The 24785-nt window shown below is 40.6% G+C and overlaps 1 protein-coding gene across 1 annotated transcript in view; it reads left to right on the top strand.

The window, feature by feature from the left end:
• MAST2 (microtubule associated serine/threonine kinase 2) overlaps positions 1–24785 on the top strand; it is a gene marked incomplete at both ends in the record, with an annotated part of 161343 nt that overhangs the window by 6677 nt on the left and 129881 nt on the right. The window contains 2 exons of the mRNA XM_079535767.1: positions 7426–7573; positions 11140–11282. Of these exons, the coding sequence (XP_079391893.1) occupies positions 7426–7573; positions 11140–11282 (291 nt within the window). The remainder of the gene's footprint in view (positions 1–7425; positions 7574–11139; positions 11283–24785) is intronic.

Genomic DNA, 24785 nt, shown 5'->3' with positions numbered 1-24785 from the left:
GTGACCAATTCTGTAATGGGTTTGTTAGCAAAATAGAGCCAAAGGGCGTATGGCTCTTTTCTGGTCTGATGCCATAAAAACATAATGTTTCTCAAAGTTAAATATTAATGGACAAACCTATGATATGTTTCTATAATCGATATATAAGTAGGTGTTTCATCACTGCATAGATGATTTGGCTTGGCCACGTGAGATTTAAATTTTCCGTCACTAGTGAAGAAAAAGAGCAAATCTTGTGCTTTAGGCACACGAATATCTTGCATATTAGAACAGCTAAGTGAGAGTGGAGGGATGATGAATATGTAGGTGTTCACATTGCTGACGGTTTGCCTCTGGCTTCAGCAGTGCCCTGTGTTTGCTGTCTGAGAGGAGCATACAAATCAGTGAGCCAGGAGAAGCCTTCTGTCAGAAGGGGATGGATTTGCTGTGGGAGTATTTGTTGTTACCATCATACACCACTATGAACTGGTACAGAGCAGTAGAAGATCCAGGGCTTAGGTTAGGCATCTGCAAAAGCCTGAAAGACTGTGTAGGAAATATTCATGACTGTATGCTTTGAGAAACCAAATAACACCTATGTCATACAGTCTTACACTGCTTGATTTCCACATCAGATTATGTCATGCTGTGGTGTCTTTCTTGTGGTGATGTGGTACTGTTTGAAGCCTGATCAAACTGCTGCTTGCTGGAGGAAGAAGTTGAGTCCCTGGCTTCTCAATGCCCTGTCTTTTTGCAAGTCACTACAAAAACCTGTTTCAGCTGAACAGAGAGAACTGACACATTTTTACTTCTTACTTTTTTTGGGTATGGTGACAGGTGTTGCTTTTTGGCTGTAGGAAATTGATGCTTTCTACTATCTCAGTGTATTAAAAACATCTGAAGCCTTATTTAATTGAATTAGCTGTATTATTGCCTTTGAAACCTGCTTTAAAACCTGCTCGCTTTTTACTATTTGCTATTAGCTACTTTGCTATTTCTCTAGGCTGTGTTTCTGTGTGACAGCAGGCTATCTAACTAAGCTGAGGTCTCGTGAACCCTAAATCTAGTAGTCTTTAAGAAATTAGTTTCAAATGTTCTGTTAAAAACACAGATTACAGTGCAGTGGGGGAAGGGATCTCAAGGCTGAAAGCCCAAGAGTAATTGGAAAAAAAAAATCTAGCTGTCTTGCTTGTAAGATTATGGAATTGCTCTAGTGTTAATGGGAGTCCATTATTTATGTGGAAATACAATGCACTGTTTATTTCCAGAAAAAAATGTTTCTGCTGTTAGAATTGCATAATAAATACTTGTTGTTATGCTATATGCACATAACGTAGGTATATGCTGTAATGTATACAATAAAAACATTGACAACTGTAGCAGAAATGCAGAGTCAGGGCCTGAAGCAGTGATGGAGCACCTGGAGGGAAGGCAGGGCCAACCCAGGGGAGATCAGGTGTGTGCAGTGCAGCTGGAAGGGTTGGAGCTGGGATCCAGTCCTTCCCAGCCTTCATTTAAGGGCTGGCAGTGAAGGCAGAGGGGGATTGCTGGAGATCCCTGTGGACTTGAGGCCTTCTGGAGGTAAGCAGCTTTGTTCCTTTCTTTCTGTGCCCGTAGCTGCTGCTGCATTTGGGCAAATCCTCACTTGCTGCTGCCTGGGACCTTGCTGCTTTACTGCTATTGCTGTGCTTTCTGTTGTGTTACAGCAACAAAATGTTTTCTGAAGACAATTAGCTGGTGTGGATTTTCAGAGATGTAAAAGCAAGACAGTGCTTTCAGACATTGCATGATGTGCTTACGTTTCCAGGAGCAGGTAGCACACTGATCCCATTGGTGGTGAAGTATCTGGTGCACTGTGGGAAGTTTGAGGTTTTGTAACGTGATTTGTGACTTGTTTTCAGAACACACATCTTCGTGAATGATCTCTACAGGAACATTTGCTGTAATGTTTTTGTCAGTATGTGCTGTCACGTGTTAAGCACCATAATCGTTTTCTAACAGTATCAAGGCAAAATAAGTTATTGAAGCACCTAGTGTAATGATGTTTGGGTAAGTTTGAACCCAGTGGTCAGAACTGATGCTAAGTGTGCAAATAAATAAATGAAGGTCAGTATTTTAGGGGAGAACCTACCCAGGAGCTGGATAGTTAACACAGTGACAGCAGGCAGTTAGGTGTAGATGGCTGCAGTGACACAGAACAAAGGATAAGGCTGCTGATTAGTCAAGTGACTGATACTGAACCTGCATTGAGACATGGCAAAAATACATGACTGTGAAATCTCAGTTGTGCATTCAATTAGTTATTGGTATGTTCTTTGGTCCTTGCGTTGATCCTTGGTTTTAGGATGGGGAGAATCTGTTTACAGCACTGCTCTGCCAATGTAGCAGGCACTGAAGACTCTGCTGACTGTGGGCTTTCAGCGTGAACTTGACTCGTGTTGATGTGCACAACCTGACAATCGAGCATTGTTTTTGTTCTCAAGCAGAAGGGAAGAAACACTCAGCTTGTCCTTGGAACAAAATTTGGCTCTTGTTTCTTTGGGGTGGAACTTGATGAGGAGGAGCTTTTGTCCAACTGTGGAAACTGAATTTCTGTGTGCAGGTGTTGATAAGAATTATGAATCAGTATCTTTGCCTGACGTTTCATGTGATTTCTATTAAGAAAAGGTAAGGATTAAGTACTTGCTATGTTTATCATAGAATCTGAAGGTTAACTTCATTTCCACAGTTCCAGTGTCCTGTCTCCTTTGGTTCTAAGGCTATTGGTTGTTTTATGTACAGTCTTGTAATCGAAGGATGATTTTTTCCCCCGTGTATCATATGTGCAGCTCTGCTGTTGAGTTTCAGGGAGATCTTCCTCAGGAAGGCTTTGCATGGTGCTTTTTCTGTTTGCTGTGGATTGAGGTGCTTCTCATCTGTGCAAAGAAGTGAGAAGATTCCAGGTTGTTCATGGCAACAATAGTGATGCCAGGAGATTGGAGCGTAGACTCTTGCAGACCAGAAAAAGCATTTCATTTTCTTTCCTGATGTAAACAATGCCCCTCCTTAGTGATGAGAACACATTAAAATTAATCATGGTCTGTTTTCAGCGCAGATACAACTTTTTCCCCTATGCAGTCTGTATTATTTAAATAAGTTCAGTGAATTAAGGTTAGGTCTTAAAATTGCATTACTCATCCTCTGTAGTAATTGAATTGCTGGTGCCCAAGTTTACTCACGAGTTACTGCCTTCTTTCTGTGCAGGCAGCTTCATTTGAAAGAGGGCCCACAGCAGCAGTTGGGTTTGGTCTCTTTCCTCTGTGCCCCTCTGTGTTGGGATGGTTTTCAAGGGCTCTGTCTCAGACCAACAGAGACTTTTATTTGAAGCTGCATTGAAACTTAAGCCTTCTATCATTTTTTCCTTTGGAAAGTGCCGCTCTTTTTGTGAAGGAGATTGGAAATGTAGCCAATATTGTACCTGAGGCCTAGAATTCCATAACTGCACTATCCTTCATACGGAGCTCCTAAGGTGTGGGATCAAACGCGTGGTGTGAATCATGGCGCTGCGTATTGCCGTGTTAGCACCGAACATTCAGGCTGATAGAACTGAATCACAAATCACTCTGTCTTCCAGGCTGTGGTGTTAGGAACAAAATGATTCTGCCTCTTAATGATCTTCAAAAAGGGCGTGATGGTGCACGTAGTTGTAAATATTTACTTCTGCTTTTTAAGAAGGCTTTGAATGCATTCCTGCAGCTGGGAGCACTTGGCACCAAAGTTAACAACTTGAACTTCCCTGGTGAAAGGACATGAAAGCTTCCAATTCATTAGTTGTAATCAAGCACGCCTTGGAGTTGTTTCCTGAGGAGTTAACAAGGGAAAAATCTTGCCATCGGAGGAGCGAGATGAGGGTGTACCTCACAGTGTCAGTTTGTGATGCATTTCCATTTGCTTTCAGCTGTTTTTCTTGTCACTCCTGTGTAATCTGCACTGTAAGTGTGGATGAGTGCAGGCAGAAGCTGGAGGTACTCATCAGTTAGGGCTGTGTGCTGTGCTGTGTAACTGTGTCACTGCAGCAATAATACTCAGCTCCCTGATGTTCTGAAAACATCGCAGTGGTAATGAATAAAGCTTAAATATTTACCTTTGGAGATGGTGGGATTTGCTGCGCAGGGTGCTGTATCCTTGCTAGTTTTGTTAAGGACGTGTGCATTTATTATGTAAAACAAAGGGGAAAGGCTGAGAAGAAAATGCTTTTCAGATACTGGCACACAATCCTGAATCAATTGGCTCTTATTTAATGACAAACAGTACCTGATTTTAAGTTTCTCTGTTTTTAATGGTAGCATTTTTACTGCTTAAAAAATCGTCTTCAGTTATACTTGATTGGCATTACTGATTTCTTGCCTTCCTTACAAAACAGGGTCATATTAATGTATTTTTGGCAAACTTGTCATCTTTTTCATTTCTTTCTTTCAGCAGTTTGTGAGAATTCATTTCACCCTGGGCTATTGTGCTTGCTGGCCATGAAAAACCTTTCATTTGTGACTAGGTAAAGCATTTTGGCCTATGGATTTGTGTGTTCAGTAGTCAAAGCTAAATGTTCTTCGTTTCTTCTAGAGGTTTACTTTTAAGGAAGGTTAATGGTCATACAACATCATGTGCTTCCAGAATACATTCTGAATTAGAACACAGAGTAATGTGTGATGTTAGAGCTTCCATGCAGGTCCTACAGTGGTGTGTTGCCCTACCGTCTGCCTGCTGCTGTTTGGGTCTCACCAGCTGTGTGATTCAGCACTTCATCTGTTGGTTCAGGGAAGCTGATCACCGAGTAGCACAGCATGGCCACGCTTCCTGCATTCTCGTGCTGTTTGCAGGTGAAGGATCTGTGCTGTGCTGCATGCTCTTACCTGCCAGAAGAAACATCTGGTTTCTTGTCTTCGGTCTTACAGCTACTGCTGCAATGTCTGATTCTCCTTGCTGAGCACAGTGCAGCCCTACTGAGAGATGTCAGGCAGCAGCAGCAGATTTGTGTGCCTTTTCCAGTGCCACAGCTGTGCTGAGTTTCTGTTCAAGTGTGCGCAGTGTCTGAGGTGAGGAAAGCAGGGCTCCTCACTGTTCAAGAAAATCCTTTCCTCTTCTTCGTATCTTCCTGCTTCAAGTTATGTGAACAAACATCTTTGTGTACTGTTGAAAGAACTGATAGGAATAATCTCAGCCTGGCAAATGAAGATTGTGATGCTCTTACCTGGAGCCCTGCCCTTTAAAGGATGGAAAGGGCTTCTCAAGCCTGACTTCTGTCTTCTGGCAAGAGCCACAGGGCCAAAGAAAATTCGTACGCATCTTTTCTATTGCCTTTGAGAAGAAATTGAAGGAATCCTTTTCACTTTGCTTTGTGAGCGAAGTGTTTCTGTTGGGTGTTTGCTGATTTTTCTGAAGCTGCAAATCTTTTTTGCAACTCAAGAGTGGAAGTAGAGCCCTTAAAATTGTGGCAGCTTGTGCCACATAAGGAATGCTTCAGCCACTGCTCCGTTTAGTAACCGGAAAGCACGGAAACCAAACTGCGTTAGCACTGCAAAGACTTGTCCTTACCATGGATTTGGGATGTTGCCTAAGATCTTTGCCCTTCATGCCTATTACATCTTGCTTTGGGACAAGCACATGGGAAGAGCACTTCTTGTGTGGGTTTTTTTTTTTTTCCCCGTTGGCTTTATTAGGGCTGTTACTGTAATACTGCTATACTTCATTTGTGAACTGCAATACTAGAGCTGCATTTTGATGGATATGTGAAATAAATTACAGTCTCATGAAAGACAACTATTGTGGAGTTGAGACTTTCCCTCTTCTTTGTTTTTCTGACAAAGTTATGCATGTCTCTTTGAAACTGAAGTTTGAAAGTGCTGCTTTTTAGTTTTGCATTTTGAAAACTGAGAACAGTACACTGGATTTTTTTTTTTTTTTAATGATTACTGGATGAGTTTAAGAGGTATATACCTGCAGTGTGTGACTGGGGTCCCTTTCTTTAGTATACTTGGCAATTATATAGTCTTTCTGACAGCAAGGACTTTCTCCCTTGGGCCTCTGTGGTTCTCAGAGGTGTGCTGGGAGGCTGCAAGGGCCACAGTTTGAAGGCACTTTGCTTAGTCCAAAGTGCAGCTGAAACACATGGTAGAGTGAATGCAGAAGTATTGGCTTCTGGGAATGAGGGTCTTCAGTGCCTCTGTGGGGAAGTTCAGAACTGAATGAGAAATTAAGCGTCTACTTTGAGGTGTGTGGGGAGCTGTAAGGTGACATTAAAGCAGCTTCCAAGCAGTTTACCAGTGCTAGGATAGGAATAGGGCTAGGTGGTGAGGAACTGGTGGTAAGTGAGCTGAATTACTTTGTTACCAGGTCTCATTTTTGTTTCGGTGTAGGCAGTGTGGCAGCTGAACGTCTAATGGTAAGCAGAGGAAGAATTGGTGTTAGGGCAGTGGCTCTCAATCTATAAAACGTGCACCTCTAAAGCAAACGTGGAGCGGTGTGTTCTTGTTCCCCAGGCAAACAGTGAGGTTACTGTTATGTTGTGCTAGAAAGAGATGGGGTTTGGGAAGGCTAAGAATGATTCAATTTCAAATCCACACTTTCTTCTTCACATAAAGCCACTTTGTGTCTTTTTTTCCTCTCCAGAAAGTATCTTGAAGTTTTTAGAGTGTGCAGTCCTGGTCTGCGTTTGACAGTTAAAGGCATAACATTGTAGGCTGAATAGATTTGCATTAATGACTTCAGAAATAGATTTTTGACTGCGATCTGCAAATCTTAATTAACAGCCACTGGTGATAGATGATTTTTTTTCTTATTTAAACATAATTTAGAAGACACGATTTAAAGTTATGTTAAGCTACGTAGTAATGTATCACATAGGGAAACTGCTTGCAGCTTATTCTCTGCCTCAGATAAGATTTTGTATGGGTAAGCTTGGCTCGAAGCAGCTAATGAGAGGCATTTGTAATAAAGTGGAGGAATCCATTAAGATATGCAGAGCTTACTGCACAGCTGCAGAGAAGGGAGGCTGCCCAAGTGCATCTCTGCAGGCACATACATGATAGCTGTGCTCGTCGTTTTCCTTCGGGTACTCGGTGAGAGTTACTGTGACACCTCCAGAACCACTGAATGTAGCAGGAAAAAGCTGTGGTTGTGCTCAGTGCTCTTCTGTTACTTACTTCTGTTTTGCTTGAAGGTTTGTTGTGTGCTGTGAAAAGAATTTGTCTCTTTTCCTACACCCTGTAATAGGAAATAATTGCTGTAGCTGTTCAAGAACCATTTTTGACTGGGCTCTTGTGATGTGTGTTCTGCACAGATTGGTGACACATAGAGGGGGGCTTACATTTTTAAGTAAACATCAGGTCTCTCTTGTAGTCAGTTAGTGCCTTTCAGAGAAGACAGACCTGAACTGTCACTAACAACCTTTTTCTTGTTTTCTGTGTACAGGAACCAATAACAGAGTCCGCTCCGTTACGCTGCAGGAAGCTCAGCAATCCTGACATCTTTTCATCTGCTGGGAAAACTAAACTCCATCGGCAGCTGAGCCAAGATGACTGCAAGCTGCGCAGAGGCAGTTTGGCAAGTTCTTTGTCAGGTATGGCAATTGGTAGGAACCACGTGACAATTCATCAGAATTAAGAGATACTCCTATGTTATTTCTTTTAAACTAGAGATGGTTTCTTGTTGGGAAGGCATACAAGATTTTATATATGAGAAAAATGCAGAAAGAAACCTTAGAAAAGAGAGGAAAAGAGTGGATTTGGAGTGAAATTCTGTAGGTTGTCCAGAGTGAAAAGTTAAAAGCTAAAACTTGATGTGCAAAATTAAAGGACTAGTTGGAGCTTCAGGCAGCACAATGATACGTTCTTGTCTTTTTTAAAGTCACCACTGACTGTAAACTTACCTACTTTTCTGTGTTGTTTCTTACGAGGAACCTGAGTTCTATAGCATGTTCAAATTGTTGGCTTTTTTTTAAATCCAAGTGTTCTGAAGCAAACATTTATGATTCAATACAGGAATGCTGCTTGAAAAACCAAGATAGTTTTTCAGTTTGTGTAAAGATTTCTCTTCTAAACATAATTGTCAGTTCTGTCAGAGAATTTAGTTCATTTCTACTGTAGAACCACACAGTGAGCATGATCTGGTAATGAGTCAAAAAATGGAGAGCAACATTTCAGTAGTTTTCTTTCTGAAAGACTTAATGCACAGGACAGGAGAAGATTTCACAATAGTTTAAAGCTTGTATTAAAGTCTGTGATGTTGGCATGAGACCATAAAGACCTGCATGGTCAGTCTAGAATGAAATGGCTGATCTGCCTAAATATGCTGTTGTTCTGTGCAGTTAACTTTCAGCACGTTTCCTCTCTAATTAGGCTCACTGTTTGAGTATTTGCATGTTAGAGCAAGAATGAGAAGTGCTGGAAACTCTCAGGTGGGAGGGGGAGGAAGAAAGCGAACATTTCATTTTGGCAGCAGTGTGGGCTTGACTTAAACAGTTGAAAATACAACCGGTCTTATTCTCTCCTTCCTTTACCTGGAAAAAGATAAACACACTGATGTTTGAGGTTAAACTACGTAACTGTTGGCTGAGTACAATGGCTGAAGATAGTAGTGGTCTTTTTTTTTTTCTCTTGAACAGAAGTATGCCAGGGAAAGCAAACAGGAGGAAACGGGAAAATGAGGAGGGTATTCTTCTGTTTGGATATAATGCTCTGTAAATCTTCAGTCTGAAATTGTAACATCTTCCATAACTTGTTGCTGCATCTTAGTGACTTTTCAGTCCGCTATAACCTGATACAGGAGGGAGAAAAAAGCTCCATTCAGAGTATTTTGACTCCATTGGGTAAATGAAGTGTAGATCATAGAATCACCAAGTTGGAGGAAAAGACTGACAAGATCATCCAGTCCCACTGTCCACCTATCAGCAGTAGTTCTCAGTGTTGCCATGTTTAGACAGATATTTTAAATGCAGGTTGGGAACGTATATAGGATTTGAGGCATGGTAGGAAAAGGCTTTAGCATCAAACTCCATCCTGAAAACAATTCTACTTTAATGAAAGAAACAGATTTCAGAGAAATAATAGTGACTGTAGATGACAGAAGATTGTGCATGCAAACTGCATGGTTCAGTTTGCCTCTCAGTGGAGATCTGTTGTCTTGAATTCAGGCTGTGCAGTTGGTGGCTCCTTGATTTCCTGGAAAAGGTTCTGTTTTGTTTAAATGCTAGCTGCTTTGTGGAACTAAAAAGGAATATTGACAGCTGTGTCTTACAGAGAATTAAAGGTTAATCTAGTTCTCGTGCACCAGCATTTTGAATAGTTAGGTAATTCCATGCCTAGAATTGCTGTAGTAAGGTATCTTTGCTAGTGCTTTACTGAGATAAATACAGCAATGTGTGTTTCTGTAGTTCTACAGCTCTGCAGACAACAGTAGGTGTTGTATTTACATGTAGTCTTGAAAATGAGCAAGCTATACAAACCACGTCTGCAGCTGTAAGCAGCTTTGAATGGGACTGAGAGTGAGGTGCCAATAAGCTGTGTCTGCTAACTGGCATTGGGGCTTTTCATCTCACGCTGTGATTCATTCCATTAATGTGTACTTGGTGCATTGCTTGTAGTTCTTACAGAAAAATAACATAAACAAAATTACAACAGAAAAATCACACCCCCCCCATGGAATTGTGGATAACCACACTGAGTTCTCCAAATATTGTAGCAGCTTTAATTAGTGAATGTAATATTTTGTATTTAATTCTAAGGCCAGGTGAAGTATTTGCAGAAAAATAGCCTGCTGCAAAGGGGGGTTTCTGCAGTAGGTGTGATTAAAGGTGGAGGCTTCTTCCTGCTACTGAGTGCAACAAATGCCTTACGGCCCCCTGCGATTCCTCCCGGAGAACCTGAGCATGTGATCATGTGTCAGATGCAGCCCTGTTCACCGGGCCTGGGAGGGAGGGGGCGGGGAATCAGTCTGTCTTTTTCCCCTGTGTGAATAAGTGCCTCTAAAATGTCATGCGCTGTTTTAGTGTGGGAGATGATGTCTAAGGTAGTGTACTATCAACAGCCCACGTTTCATCTCTGGGCTGTGCAAATAGACATTAATTTAGTCTGCCAATCTCAATTTTAAGGAAAATTTTGCAGACTGTAAAACTGAAGCAGAGTCTGACTGACCAGAGTTACAGAGGAAGTCATTTGGAAGCTAAGAATGGAAACCCAATTTAAATACTTTTTCACTTGTGTTTTAACCACTAGTCTCTGTCTTCCTATTGTGAGTAACACTGCATGTAAGAGGACGCTTCAGGCTTGGTGCAGTCAGGACTTTGACTTTGCTTCTCTCTTGTTCTGGAAATTTACTGTTTGTTGCTTTTAAAAACACAGTTATATTGACTAGAGAAAATACACTGAGCAGATCCTTTTAATTGATTCCTGTACTTCCTGCAGCAAGGTGCAATGATGTGAGCCTCTTGAGATAGGAGCTGCTCTTCTGCTGTGTGCACAGCATGGGAGATAAGCATCTCCTGTTAATCAGATGTAAAGGAGGCTTGGGAAAGTGACAGAACGTTTTGCTTTTGGGATGATGTGATGCTGCTGACCGATGAATTTTCTGTTAGAAAATATTGATCCCTGATCCACAATGAAACAGTGATTAAATATACACTGATTTCTGTTCACAGCTGAATGAAATCTGCTGCTGAATGTTGCTGTGGTGGGGAAAGCAGGGTTGTCTGGTTGGCTAGGTTATCTAGGAGAGGTAATATTTTAAATTATGAATATATTGTCTTCAGATTTTTTTAAAGTTGCATTTAAAGGACTTTGCAGTGTGAGCATTCTCTCTGTAGGGCAGCAAAATGTTGAACTGGCAGCAAATGATGTTTCCTTTTTAAGCTGCGTGAAGTATAGAAAGGCATAAAAGATAGAAGTCTGTTTCTAAAAGGTTTTGAATTTGCCCATTGCCTAACAATGAAAGTAAACTAAAAAAAAATACTAGCAGAGGTAATGAGCTCACAGGTAACGTTGTTTTACGAGTTCTAGCTTATTGAAACTTTGAATCCATTTTCTAGTTACTGATTGTTTTCCACATGCAGTATTTGCTTTCTGCATTGTATCGTGGAATTGGAAATTTTTTTGAGAGCAAGTTGATGGTATTTTGCTTTTGTTTCTAAAGGAAAGCAGCTGCTTCCCTTATCGAATAGTGTCCACAGTGGAGTGGGACAGACGATCTGGCAGCCGCCTGGAGACACCTCTAACCTGGTCCGCATGAGAAACCAGTCTCTGGGACAGTCTGCTCCTTCACTTACTGCTGGTCTGGTGAGTAAGGCTGCGCAGACTTGATGATTTTGTGTTGTAAATCAAAAGTAGTGTGATCCCGTGCTTTGCTTTATTTACCTCCCTCTCTTTATGAATGACTGTCTCATTCATGTTATGTACGCTTTTTTAGGTTGGAGGTGAATTACAGAGAGAGTATATTCACCTTTTTTTTTTTTTGACAAAAAGCTGGAAAGGGAAAAAATGTATGTGTGAAGAATAACTTCTTTGTGAGGAATCTCCTTCTTGATGCTTCTTAAGCTGTCTGATTCCTGAAAGAGAGATGGGAGCATGAGAACCTGACCGTTTAAAACAGCTTTAATTGGGAAACAGCTTTCTGAGTAGCTGCCTTGATTTATTTCCCTGGAGAGCAGCTAGGGGGCTGAAGCTGCAAGGGATAACTGTCCATGGAATGGGAGATCTGGAGCTGACATCTGCTTTGCTGCATGGTTTCTGTCAAAGGCGTTTGGTAGAAATGAAGAATGCTGAAGAAAGCTACATCTGTTCAATTAGCATTCTCTAAGAGCAGAGCATTCTGTGTGGGAAGGAAATTCAACTGGTTGTAGTCATGATTTCGCTGCAAACCAAAAGCAACATAACTTTTGTTTTCAGATGTTCCTTATTTCCTCTATTTATTTTACATTCTGAAGTGTGAGAAGAAAAGCACAGGAATAGGAAAAGGCATCAGTCAGCTTCTTGTGAGCAGTCATATATACAACATGAGGTGTTGATAAACATTAAATGTAAAGCAAAGCTAGAAGCTTTTTCTGTTGAATTTCCATGCCTTGTCTGTTTAACAAGTGTTACTGAAATGAAGAAATGGTCTGTCAGTTGCACTGCCTTCCAGGGCTGTGTAAGTAATTTGGTAAATGTCTCTTATTCTGTAAGACTGTTGAGAAGCAACGATTCCTTAAGTAAAAGGGTGTACCTCATATTTAGCCCTAAGACTGTGACCCCTCAAACTTTTGGGGGGAATCCTAGGCAGTTTTCACTTCAAACCGTGGGTTTGAAAAGAAACTTAAATCTTTACAATTAAAAAAGCCATGCATTTGTGTTGCTTAAAACTAATTTTGATTTTACAGTGACATATTAGCACTTAGCTTTTTTTAGATGAGCTACTGTGCTGATTTGATTTAGTTGTATTACGTTTTAGTTTGGTGCCTGTCAGTAGGTACTGTTCTATCAGTCTGCCTCAAATATCTGTTCTTAGCAGTGGTCCTTATTGCACTGTACGAATAGAAAATACAAATTCTCACATGAACATCGAAGTATTTCTCTGATGGGGACTTAAGGATGAAAAAAACAACGCATTAAAGCACAGACTTGTTCTCTAGTGGTAGGCAAATGCCTTGAAGCTTTATAGCTCAAGTTAATGAAAATAGCTGTGCTTTAAAACAAAGCTCTGTTCTCATTTGTATAATTTGGAGTAGTATGTTGTTATTTAACAGCTCTGCACAACTCAGTGAGCTGCAGATGTGTTTGCATTGAATGCTGCATATTAGTAAGTTGTATTCTCAGTTTACCATGGCAGAGTTTGTGCTGTCCATCAAATGCTCTGATATGATACACAGTGTCCATGATTTATTTTAAAATAATAATCTAATGAAAGCAGACAAATTCAGCTATAAATCCAGTGTTTGTCCCTCTGTGTTACTGCTAGGAACTGAAGTCTGCAGCCATTTTCCTAGTTCTGTATACTTTATGGTGGGCTGTATGTTAATTACAGTTGTAGTTAATTAAGCCTTGAATTTTTTTTTGTATGGAATGGGCTTCTGAAGCAATGAATAAAGAGCTGATCATAAGATGAACTCCTAATTAAATGCAGCGAGTCCTGGGATTTTGGTGCTGCTTGTATGTTTGCAGCTCTTTTAATATGCTTGTGGTATTGAAGTATGTTTCACAAATTAGAACAGCAAAAGGTTTCTTGCCAGTATAATTAATCTTCTTAGAAGAATAGCTCTATTAGGAGATGAATAGGTTCAGTAATGCAGAGTGTCATTTTAATGTGCCAGCCCTGATTGTTGGAGCATTTAATTCTCTTATTATTTGTTACTAATACAATAGATGGATGCTAGGGAGAAACTGGGAGTGCGGTACTGGGAATGCACAGTGCTCAAAGCTGTGTGCGTTGCGTCCCCGCTTCATAGCCCTGTAGATATCAGTTTTCCTTTGCTAAATGGCTTTGCTGGCACGCAGTAGCATTTTTTGATTTTTCTTCTAAGCACTAATAATCCAACACATTGTTGGCTGTGTTTCAATTGCATTTTCTTCAAATTTAAAGTATTTGCTAAGTGGAACAATGAATTAAAGATAGTAGCTATGGAAATAGTTTGCAACTTCAGAAACAAGAGTGGTAGCTGGATTACTTATTAGCAACAGCTCAAGAACTGGAAATCACATTTTAACATGCTAAATTTTGTAAGCACAATTTATTGTTAGAATCTTCCAGCTCTTTGCATGTGTGATGGTCTGGATCAATGTGTCTGCACAGCATAGTTGATTCTTGATTGAAGGAAGCCTGCAGAGACCGAATGCTGAGCATTGGTGCTGTGGAGTGACAGATGATGAATGTATCTCTGTGCCTTGTAAGTATGTGGGTGAGGACTTTGGAGGATGACCTTCAAAGCTCATCACTACTAGAAGACAGATGGCTCTCATTGTAGTAGAATGACATTTGGTGGGGAACATTCTGTGATTTTTATTCCTTATTTAAGACTTTTAAATCCCTGAGATATCCAAGGAAGTAAATGGAGGGAGGGAGAGAATGCTTGGGCATTGTCTGCTCTCAAGACCCAGATGCAGTAAAAACCAAACGGAAGAATGGTGATGGGTTGGAAAATGTGTATAAAGTGTGTATATATGAAACAGATAATGTGGAAAATAGTTTGGGGATTCATTTGTCTGAAATTTTGGCTTGAAGACATTGTGCCTTGAAAGGAGTTTGAACTTGGCCTATGCTTAGGTTGACAGAGAATCACTGGAAATAAGGATGCATTCCCTTATGAAGAAAAGCATAAAAAGCATCAAGATCTACTAATTTCAGAAAGAATAAAGTTTGAGAGGACAGTACTATGAGGACAGATTGGGAGGGTCTTTATTGCAAACACTTACTTTGACAAAACTCAATGAATGGCTTTTGCCAAAAGCAGTTTATTTCAATGCCATAAGGTATTAATATTCCAGAGTTGGGGTTTGTGTGTGTGTGTGTGTGGATGGACAAAGGGTGGGTTTCCTTTCCTTTATATGTTGAAGATCATGGAATTGTAGAATGGCCTGGGTTGAAAAGGACCACAGCGATCATCTAGTTTCAACCCCCTGCCTTATGCAGGGTCACCAGCCACCAGGCCAGGCTGCCCAGAGCCACATCCAGCCTGGCCTTGAATGCCTCCAGGATGGGGCATCCACAGCCTCCTTGGGCAACCTGCTGCAGTGTGTCACCTCTGGATGTGCTGCTCAGCTGATGCACCACACTAATGTCAAATAGATATTGACAGTTGTGATGAGAAAGGCTTTTCTGACGTGTGGTTTCTGCACCCTTGCCTACCAACATCTTATTAGAGAGCAGCTCAAGCACTTGTAAAGGAATCTGATAGTGTGCTACCATGAATTACAGTCATAGAATCACAGAATATCCCAAGTTGGAAGGGACATCTTTCATGCATTGCTCACAGTCTGGTGCTTGGAAAAATTAGAGATGTTCCAAGAATAAGAAACCACACGTGTTACTTTTGCCAACTGTGGTGATGAGAAAACACTTGAGAGAAGCCTGTCATTGGAAAATGTGATACTTCCCTGAAAAATGTTGGGCCTTTTTCTCCTCCTCTTACAAACTGTGGTTTTCTAAACTTCTCCCTGCACACAACTGAAGTTTCCTGTGCCCCTTGAACAGGGAAACTGATCAACAAAATGATGCAGTTGTGTTTTCCATGCTGTTGTAGTGTGTCATTTTGCCTTCCCCCGTTTTGTTCGTTAAGGAGTAATTTATCAAAATAAAAGCCTCTCGGATTTTGAATCTGGAGGACAGAAAGTCTCACATGCAAGGACTTGGTGTTACACCAGAGAACTTCCTGTGTTGAATACCACTGAGCCTGTGATGCTCTCAGCTGTGTCTGTTCTGAAGGCTCACTTACTGAAAGCCTTGTGGATTTGGCAGTACTCAGTGGAAGGGGCCAAATGGTCCTCAGGGCAGTGAGGAGTTCTGCTGGCAATGAGGTAACTGGGACTTCGCCCCATGGCATGTTAACGTTGGTGTCCAAGATGAAGTAAGCCCAGTAGATGGAGGAGAGAATATTCAATGTTGATTTTCTAGATTTTTTTTTTTTTTTAAACTCCTTTAAGGTGTTTTAAATAATTCCCATTAAATTCATTTTAAGACTGAAACCAATTGTTAATATCTATAAAGCCTCGTGAGGTTTTTTAGTCCTGTTCTGCCATCTGCTGGTGGGCATGTGGCAAATAAAAGAAATTAAACCCCAAGATTTAAGAAACTATTGCTAAAATGTTCTTAGGGATGCTGGTAAGTGTTGGTGATACTGAAGCACTGCAATGTTATTCATGGGATTGTGTTCAGCAGTAACTACTTGCTAGTAATCTGGCTTTTCTGTATATATATATATTTTGGCTGTAGTATGAATTAGTTTTGTATTTCAAAATACCATGGCTTGCAGTGTTGTTTTTCTGTTACCAGAAAATTGGTGGTTGGGACAGGTAAGAACAAGATAAGATGTTTTTATTTTGTAATTACGTAAGTCATTGTTTTTTGTGTATTTTTTTGGGTCAGAATCTGCATTGCCAGGCTGTGTTTTGGCGTGTGAACTGCTAGGTGGTGCTGAAGTGCTGGAGGTTCCATCTCATCACAGTGAGCTGCACTTTTCAGCACAAAATGACATCATTGTTATCTAAAGAAGTGCAGTAGCTGTTTTCCAGTGTACTGTAGCTCCTGTTGCTGCAATATCACTATAAAGGCTAGCAACTGATAAATCCTGGCAAAGTGCAATGTGACGTGAAGTTCCATCTTTTTATACTGTTTCAAAAGAAAATTCTTGCAGAACACATTTGAGAAACTTCTGAATGAAAAATGCTCATTCACGTTTACAGCTCATGAAACTGCATACTTGATCTAAGGAGTAAAGAACTTTCAACACTTGATTGCAGAAGTGGGATTTAAGTTTTATATTGTTGGCAAAGTGGAAGGTAGCAGAAACCCATGGTTATATGAATGCATGGATATTTTTTTTACTTTGTGAATTCATGGGAATTGCATTTTAAAATGGTAGTTGAGGGGGAAAATGTAAAAATGTGAGATTGGAAGTAAGTGGGTTTCCAAATTAAGGTCATGTTAAGACTGAGTTTATGGATACTAATGAAAAATTTGCATTTGCTTACACTGTGAAGTCTCTGATGAGTAATTGAGAGAGGGTAAGTTTTGTAAACGTTGGCAGATGTGGCTGTGAGGAGGTGAGATAGAAGGTAAATGTTGCTTGAGGAACTAAAGCAATGTCTAAGCTTGTTTCTTGGTTTGAAGGAACTGGATTTGAGGGAGAAGTGGGGAGGAAGTTCCAGCTAGGGAGGGGTTGAACGTATTGTGATGAACTGAATGGTAAGACTCAAAGCGAGGACAAGAAACTTGAATCTGATAATGCAGAGGAGCAGACAATACTACGAGCAAATTGCAGAAGAGCTTTTTTGAACATACTTAAGAATTCAGAGCACTGGGCAGCGCTTAGAATGCTTGTGGAGATTTATCTTTGTCACAGCTTTAAGGCAGCCCTGGTGGGAAAACTAAAGCGCGTATCTGCTATAATTCTGCATATTTTCATGACCGATTCAGGAACGTGTGCTTCACAGTGGCATTCAGAACTGATAATCCTGATAGGTTTTTCACCAGTAAATGTCATTCTAAAGAACTCATGTGCATCTGAGTAAAAAAACAGCAAATAATTGCGATAAATTCTGAACCAAAGTTAAACTTAATGTACAGTGCACACATCTCACTGTGAAGAAACTTCAGTCTTTTCAGGTCAGCTTTTTTTATTTTTTACTCAGTTCAGTTAAGTGAATTTCATTTTGGAGTGAACTCGTTGGCTCAAAGGAGATCTTCATACTCGAAAGAAAAATTTGAACGCTCTTCTGTGTAACCTGAGGCTTGGCATCATAGGAAACTATGAATTCATAAAACTTGCCTTGTGATAATTGTTAGGCACTGGACTGTCAGTTTGAATGATTGCAGTTCTCATTATCTTCAGATGCTGTGTGTTACTTTTTGTCTATGAATATGTTGAATTGATTTTTGGCACACGCAGCCAGTTCCGCTCCTGACAGCAGCGCCATTGTAGGTGTGAAGTGAGAAACTGCTGTAGCGTGTGTGGAAAATGTGCTTTGTTGTTTGCAGAGCTCTGGGGGGCTTGAGACAAAATACAGGGAGTAATTCAGACCATTTTGAATATACTTGTCACTGGAATGGTGCCTTGTTCCAGAAGTGTTACGTGATTCTTTCTGACCTTTACGCAAGAACATAGCAGCGCAAGCAGCAAGAATCTCTTCTTAAATTTAAAATATTCTGAAGTAGCTTTGTGTATTTTGGTGATTTTTTTGTTTTTGTTTTAAGTAGATATTGCTATGGAAAGAGTGTGAGTGAGCTGTCTGCATTTAGTGTTTTAATATAACTACCTTTTCTATCTGGTAACTGTTTCCTAGGGTGTGGTAGGGGATAGAAGGGTCTGTCTTCAAGCATGGAATAGTTTGGTTGTCTGAGTTTCAAAGTGCTTCGTTCCAGTAATGCAAATGGTTTTGAGCTTGAAGATGTTGATAAAAGCCCCCTCAGTCCTTGACTTAAAAAAAAAAAAAAAAAAAAAAAAAAAAAAAAAAGCTTTGGAAATGCTGTAAAAAGGAGCATAATCTGCTGTGTTTGGCTGCCACTTTTTTGTTCAGCGTGTTTTGCTCCAGTGTCTTATTTTAGTTTCTCCAGGTTGTGCAGTGCTGTCCGAAGCAAACAGTTCCAGCTCCAGAAGCACAGTGAGGGCTCATCTGACTGCTTTGAGGAGCATGGAGTGTGGTTGTTTCTCTGCCTCACCTCTGCCCAGCTGTAGCTCAGAATCTTGCCCAAGAGTTGATCTGCAGCCCTGTCTGCCTTGTAATTACTGGAGGGGAAGAGGTGATATCTCTTGGCAGAGATTGGTTTGGCCTTGCAGCTGAAGCAGAGCACCAAAGTCTGAGACTTATGCAACTGTTCTGATACCTGACCTTTGATAACCTAGGATACAGGGAGCTTAAATCATTTGGTCGTCAGTAACGCTGGGAATAAATTGTAACTCACAGACTTCCTATGAAGCTCAGGTTAATAATGCTTGGAGAACTCAGACGGACAGGGCTTTCTATGTAGTGTACCTGCATCACTCATTTCTGATTCTGTTACAGTTATTGCTTAGATTCAGAAATCAGTTGTTGAAAGCAGGAAACACCTTGGTCTTTTTCAGGTCTTCTACCGCTGTTGCCAATCCGGGCATTTCTGTGGGCCTCAACTCTTCAAAGGCGGGAACTGCAAAGTCCTTCTGTGTGAGAAGATGTGCATGCAGGCAGAAAGCTGTCACGCTAGCAAGCTTGATTTGAAGGCAGGACCTGTAGCTCTTCCCTTTGCTGGCTGACACTGTGTCTGAAACAAAGCAGTCTACCTGAGCTGCCTGACCAGCAAATAATGTGGAATGACTGACAGAGGTGCTTCTTGCTTTTGTTATTTATTGCAGAGACCAAGTTTCCATTGGGGGTAAAAATAAAAAGAGATTCTGTGTACATCATGAGTGTAAAATGGTGTCGTGTTGAGACGGTATTGCTGGTATGCAACAGTGTGTGCCAGAGTTACTTTAAGTTACTTTAAGTTACTGGCAAGGGGAAAATGTTTATAACAGAGGGTTGAAAAAGTACTGAGTTCCAGATCTGTCATAAAGGAATGTAAAATGTAATTAACCTAAAATAACCTTTAAAAAATTCTTAAGCCCAGTAAATTAAATGAGCTGTGGAGATAACTTAATGAGAGATTTTAATTTTGTATCTTAAATAATATCCTATGAAAATCCCCCAATTTTGCTTTGTAATGGAATCCGCTGAGACTCGCTCGTTCTCACAATGACCTCATGATTGAGTAACATTGTTAATATAGTTGGTGCCTGTTGGAGGGGTAAGGTCTGGGTTAATGGCAGCGTTTGTTCTTCAGCTGCTTGAAGCCACAGAGCCCCAGTTGAAGATATGAATGTTTGAACTTCATTATTTTAATGTGCTAATGTAGTACAGCAGCAGTAGAAAGTAGTCAGATGATGAACTCTTGTTGCAGAGTTGCACAATTTGTCCATGAAAATAAATCATTGTGTGAAGCTTGAAATTAACATTCTCTGCCTTGGATTTTAAATAAAATGTGCAACTTCAAGCCTAAGATGGGTTCAGCTCAAAAGTAGAGGTATTTGGGTCCCTGTAACAAAGAGCAGTGCTGGAGGATTTGTTTGCACAGATCTGGTTGTAGCACACACCAAAGGTTCCACATTGCCTTTTAGAAGAGGCATCGTTACCTGTTTGTTACAGATAGCTAACTGTGGAGGTGCTTCTGGACAATTTGCATCTTGGCTCTTCCAAATATTGATAATAGAACTAATTTGCGTGAGGAGCATTGCCAAGGAAAGTGTATGGTGTGTTGAGTGTTGTGTCAAGAATCCAAAGGTTGAAGACAAAGGTCAGACGTTCTGCTCTCATTTCATCAGTGCTGTCAGCCTTGGCTGCCAGTTTGCAGCTCTGCATACTGTGCTGTGTGTGGTGTGAGCTAGAACCCGTGTAGGACTCCTGCCTATGCTGAGGTCCTTTGGTTCTCGTGCTCCTACTGTGTTCTTCTAAAAGCTCTTGGTTTTGTTTTTCCCATTACTTCCCCTATCTCCAGAGAGCAGGAACAAAACTCCCCACAGTGAAAATCCATTCTCTCCATGCAAGAGTAACTAGAAGAGCTGTGAATTCAAAGTGCTTTGTGCACCAGTTTGCTTCTGCTGTGACCTCCTTAGTGCTTTTTCACTCTAGCTTCTTTGTGCTGTCATCAACTGATCTGGAAATGTTCAGGTAAAAGCTATAGTGTTGCATCTTGTATCACAGTTTTTGCTTAAAATTTGCATTTAGCTTTTTTTATCCCACAGTAACTGGGTCTCATGCAACGTCTATTTCTGTAGTATCTCCTCGCTATAAATGAACAGTGTTCTGAATCATGAGCTTTCGACCCATAAGCTCTTTGATTCTGCTCAAATGACAGTTTGCAATATAAAATTACATAACTGGTTGTTTTAGGGCAATTTTGTTGTTTTAATTCACTCAAAACATGTGGCTTTCAAAATCAAGTAAAAATTGTGTTCTGAGTTGAAAACATATCTAAGATTTCCTTTAGAAGTGATGTATCTAATTAGAACAAAGCAGGCTAATGAAATAAAGAAGTTTAGCAAAATAAACTGTTCTTAAAAGAAACAGTTGATATGAGTGTGTATCAGTTCAGGTGCATCTGAACGGAGAGGAAAAGTACCATGCCAGCATTGTCAGATTATATTGATTAGGCATCAGCATCAATCCTGTTTGAACAGGAAGCTGTTTAAAATGATGTACTTTCCAATGACATCTTATTTTCTAGTCGATGATTTGTCTGCTGACATATTTATTTTCTTGATGCAGTTTACATACTGTGATGAAGTTGTTGCAGACTGAGAAATGTTTGACTTATGCCAGACATAGAATAGGAGGAAAATCAGATCTCATGGCTGATGTGAGTGTGTAGAAATATCAGGTAACATTTACAAGCAAAGCATTGGTCATTTAAACACCAGCTTCATTCCAGGGAGACAGTCGAGCAAATGTAATAGAATGTTTCTCTTCTTTTGTGCTAAAGATTATCTGGCAGTCAGTTACATTTGGGTTAGTTTTAAAAAGAAAATGGCAGCAGAACTTTGTGTACGTGAGGCACTGAGAAGATTGAAGGATCTTGTTCCATGTGGGTTATTGTCAGACAGATCTGTGTACCAACTTCCCCCATAAAGTGTCAAGAATAGATTAAAACCTACTTAATTGGAAGGGTATTTGGGCATTAAAATCAGCTCCACAATGAGGTTGTGGATTTCTGTAATCGTTCTGGCTGGTGAGTTCCTCTGGTCGGTCTTACCTAAAAGTGAAACTGCTCTTGTTCCTGGCTTTCTCTTAAAATTACTACAACTTGTAGTGAAGTATTGTGGTGCCTGTCTTCTTTAATTAACCACTGCATTAATGATGCGCACCCTTCTATCTGCTATCTGATTTCCTTATTAGTCCTACTGTCGACGAGTCTTGTATGTCCATATAACACTTTGCTTGTGTTATATGGAATCTCCATCTGAGAATGGCTGTAGGCAACCTTAAGTAATTTTTTTAGCTTTGCTTTTCTTTGCACATCAGGAAACTTCCCTAGCAGGTTCCTGAGGTTTAAAAGTAGGTGGTTGCAATTTCACATTCTGGAGCATGTAGTGAAAGGTTGGTTAAACTCCATTTTGTGCTAACTAAAACGGACGAAGTTCTATTAAACTCCATTTCATCCAAGCTGCATAATTGAGCTCACCCTTTTTGTTAGAAGCTGGCATTTTCTGCTGAATCCCTCGGTCCAATGTAGTGAGAAGTGTATAATATTATCCACCAACCACAGGTATAACTAATTTGTTTGCTATGTTTTTCAGATAATTACTTTAATCATATAAAATGCTTGAATTCTGACCTAATTCTGGCTGTCTCGTTTACAGCTAGTTCTTGTGTTCTAGCATTTTGTCTTCAGAAAGAAAAAAAATATATATATGAGGAAGACTAAGCATGTTGGGATTGTGGCTGAGTGCTGCTGCATGTTTAGGGAGCCCTCTGACCTCAGCTGGATCCAATTAAGTAGCAGTAACCTGGGGTCTGTGTTACCCACTGGGGACCAGGGGAAGTGATGCTGACTGCAGTGTGTTGAGGAAGCTCAGCCTCTGTAGAATGAAATTAGTGGCAGTTTTCAGTTACTTATACGTAGACTTTGAGACACTGGCAACGTTGCTTTCAGTCTTAGCTGTGCTCAGTTCTAGCTCAAAATGTAAGTCAAAAAGCCAGCTTTTAGTAGCAGCTAAAATATATGCAGGAAGAGCTTATAAGCAAATTAGAAACACGCACACACAAAAAAAAGACCACACTGAGGTTTCATTCAAATTCGAGTAAGCAACCTGGTTTAGGATGAAGAAGCATTGTTGGGGAGCAAGGAACCTCAGCAGAGACCTGCATCTCTATAGCCCCCAGGGAACCGAGTTAAGGATCTCCTGTTAGAGGCACAGAAATGCTGAGTTCCTCCTTCCCACCTGCAAATGAGAGTTAAGAATGGTTAAAGGGAAAGTGGTTACAAACAGGATAAAGGAGGTTGACACAGCTTTAAAAACAATTCAGGAGTGAAATGTGAACTACTAATTGTGCTGTGTAGCCTATTGTTTAACGTATTTTCAGTAGACAAGAACCGAAAACTGGCAAAGGCAGTACTGGTATTTCAAAAAGCAGAAAAGGAGATCCAGAAGAGATCTGTGGAATCGGCCGTGTGGGTGTTCTCTTTGTGCTGCAGTTGCCTGACTCCCAGTTCTTAGCAGTGTAACCACTGGGTTGTGGTAAACAAAATGTAAATAGAGCAGCCTTACAGTCATTCACATAGCCCTGACAGTGCTGATCGCACAGTTTATATTTTGCTCTTACAGTAAGTTTGTCATCAGTGGTTTTATATTTATTTCTAGGTCATCAATTAAAATGCTGAATAATCTTATATGCATGACTGTTCTCTTGACACAAAATGGTCCTATTCAGTAGTGATTCATCTTCTGACAGCTACTTTTTAAAATCCAATGGAATGACTGGTTCTTGATCAGACAGTTTTGCTGTTTCACAGAGATTTTTTTTTTAATGGAGTTAGCATCAGCAGAGGCAGTATTTTAACACACACAGACACTGTCTAAAAGCACCTAAGAACTCTTCTCAGAAATTGCAGTGAATTATTTGGAACCTTATTTTGCATAACAACCTCAACAACTGATGTTACTTCTACTTTTGTGCTTTAATTGGAAATGTTGATACGGGATTAAAATAATTATTTTGCCTGGGATTGACATCGTATGGGCTTTGCTGAAACCTCCTGGATAATCTGCTTTCTCCTTAACTCTTGCTTGGCAGGGCAGGAATGGGCTTTTTTTAGACATTTCCCTTGTGCTGCTTGTTGCAGGAGCGTTACAGGTGGTACTAAGAAGGAAAGTGGGCTGCTAGTGTGGGGAATTCAGGAGTGAGGCTTCTCCAGCTGGCACAGAGCAGAGCAGACTTCTACAATAGACTGATGCTGATGTCAGAGAGCTTTGTGGTTTATTTAGAACCATGCTGTTGTTGTTGCATCCTTCCATCTTAGCTTCTGTTCAGTTGTGTTATACTTCATTGACTTCAGATGGAAACCTTCTTCTTCAGCTTCATTGCCTCTTTTGGAAAGTGTCTCCCTCGATTCCATGTGACTGTAAAGATTTGCATTCGATATGAGATCATCCTGCCAATATAGTGTTTTTTTACTTGACGATGTTGGCAACTCCAGAAGATTCCTTTCAATATTAAGCCTTTTGCCTTAGCAGATGATTTTTCGGCATATCACTGTGGGTTGCCATTGGTGATGGCCTGTTTTCTTCTGTGAAGACCTAATGTTTCGGTAGAATTGAATTCTGTTTTTTAATTTATATTTTTCTATCATAACTTTGTCCTGTATCCTGTCAGACTCAGTATGTTACCAGCTTTCTGAGAAGCTGCTTTTGTTGATGTATATAAAAAAGACTCCACTTTCACAGAAAGAATTTCCTCTAGTGATGATGCCAAGACTCAGAAGACCAGGCAGTGTTATGGATTTGTATTTGGTTGTAATCAAACTGCCTCTCACCATCATTTTGTCTCATTAGAGCCGGAACAGCTCTGTGGGTGCACATGGCACGCTTTGGCATTGCTTACAAATTTCCCTGAAGCCAGCGGTGCGCGTGGTCATGGCTGCAAGAAACATTGAGCAGTGGAAACCAAAGTTTAAGCAATTGTTCTTTCTTTCCTGGTAACTTGCAAGCCGCTGGCCGTTTTTAGCCAGGCTTAAGGAGGAGAAGAAATGTCAAAAATAATTGCGATTGCAATTTCATAAGAATTGGAGCAGAGTAGGAGCCACCTCCGTGTGTTCTCTCTGAGTTTTGTGGTTCTGCTTGTTGTGGTTTGGCAGCGCCGGCTGACGCAAATGTCGCAGAGCGCGCGGCCCTGCAGTCAGCTGGGGATGTGCTGGCCCAGAGCGTGCAGGTGAAGTTGGAGAGCTGACTTTGCATCTGAAAGGGCGTGGGAGGAAGCAAGGTAACAAAAAACAAAATGGAGCCTGTGGGAAACCTGGTGTTCTTAATTCTGCTGCTTGAGAAGCAACTCGTAAGTGTTGAAGTATTGAAAGAATTTTATATCCTT

Source organism: Tetrao urogallus (genome assembly GCF_951394365.1).
Source record: "Tetrao urogallus genome assembly, chromosome: 5".
In the NCBI taxonomy this organism is placed as follows: domain Eukaryota; kingdom Metazoa; phylum Chordata; class Aves; order Galliformes; family Phasianidae; genus Tetrao; species Tetrao urogallus.
The sequence above is the reverse complement of the archived record's forward strand: the minus strand, read 5'-3'. Positions and strand labels throughout refer to the sequence as shown.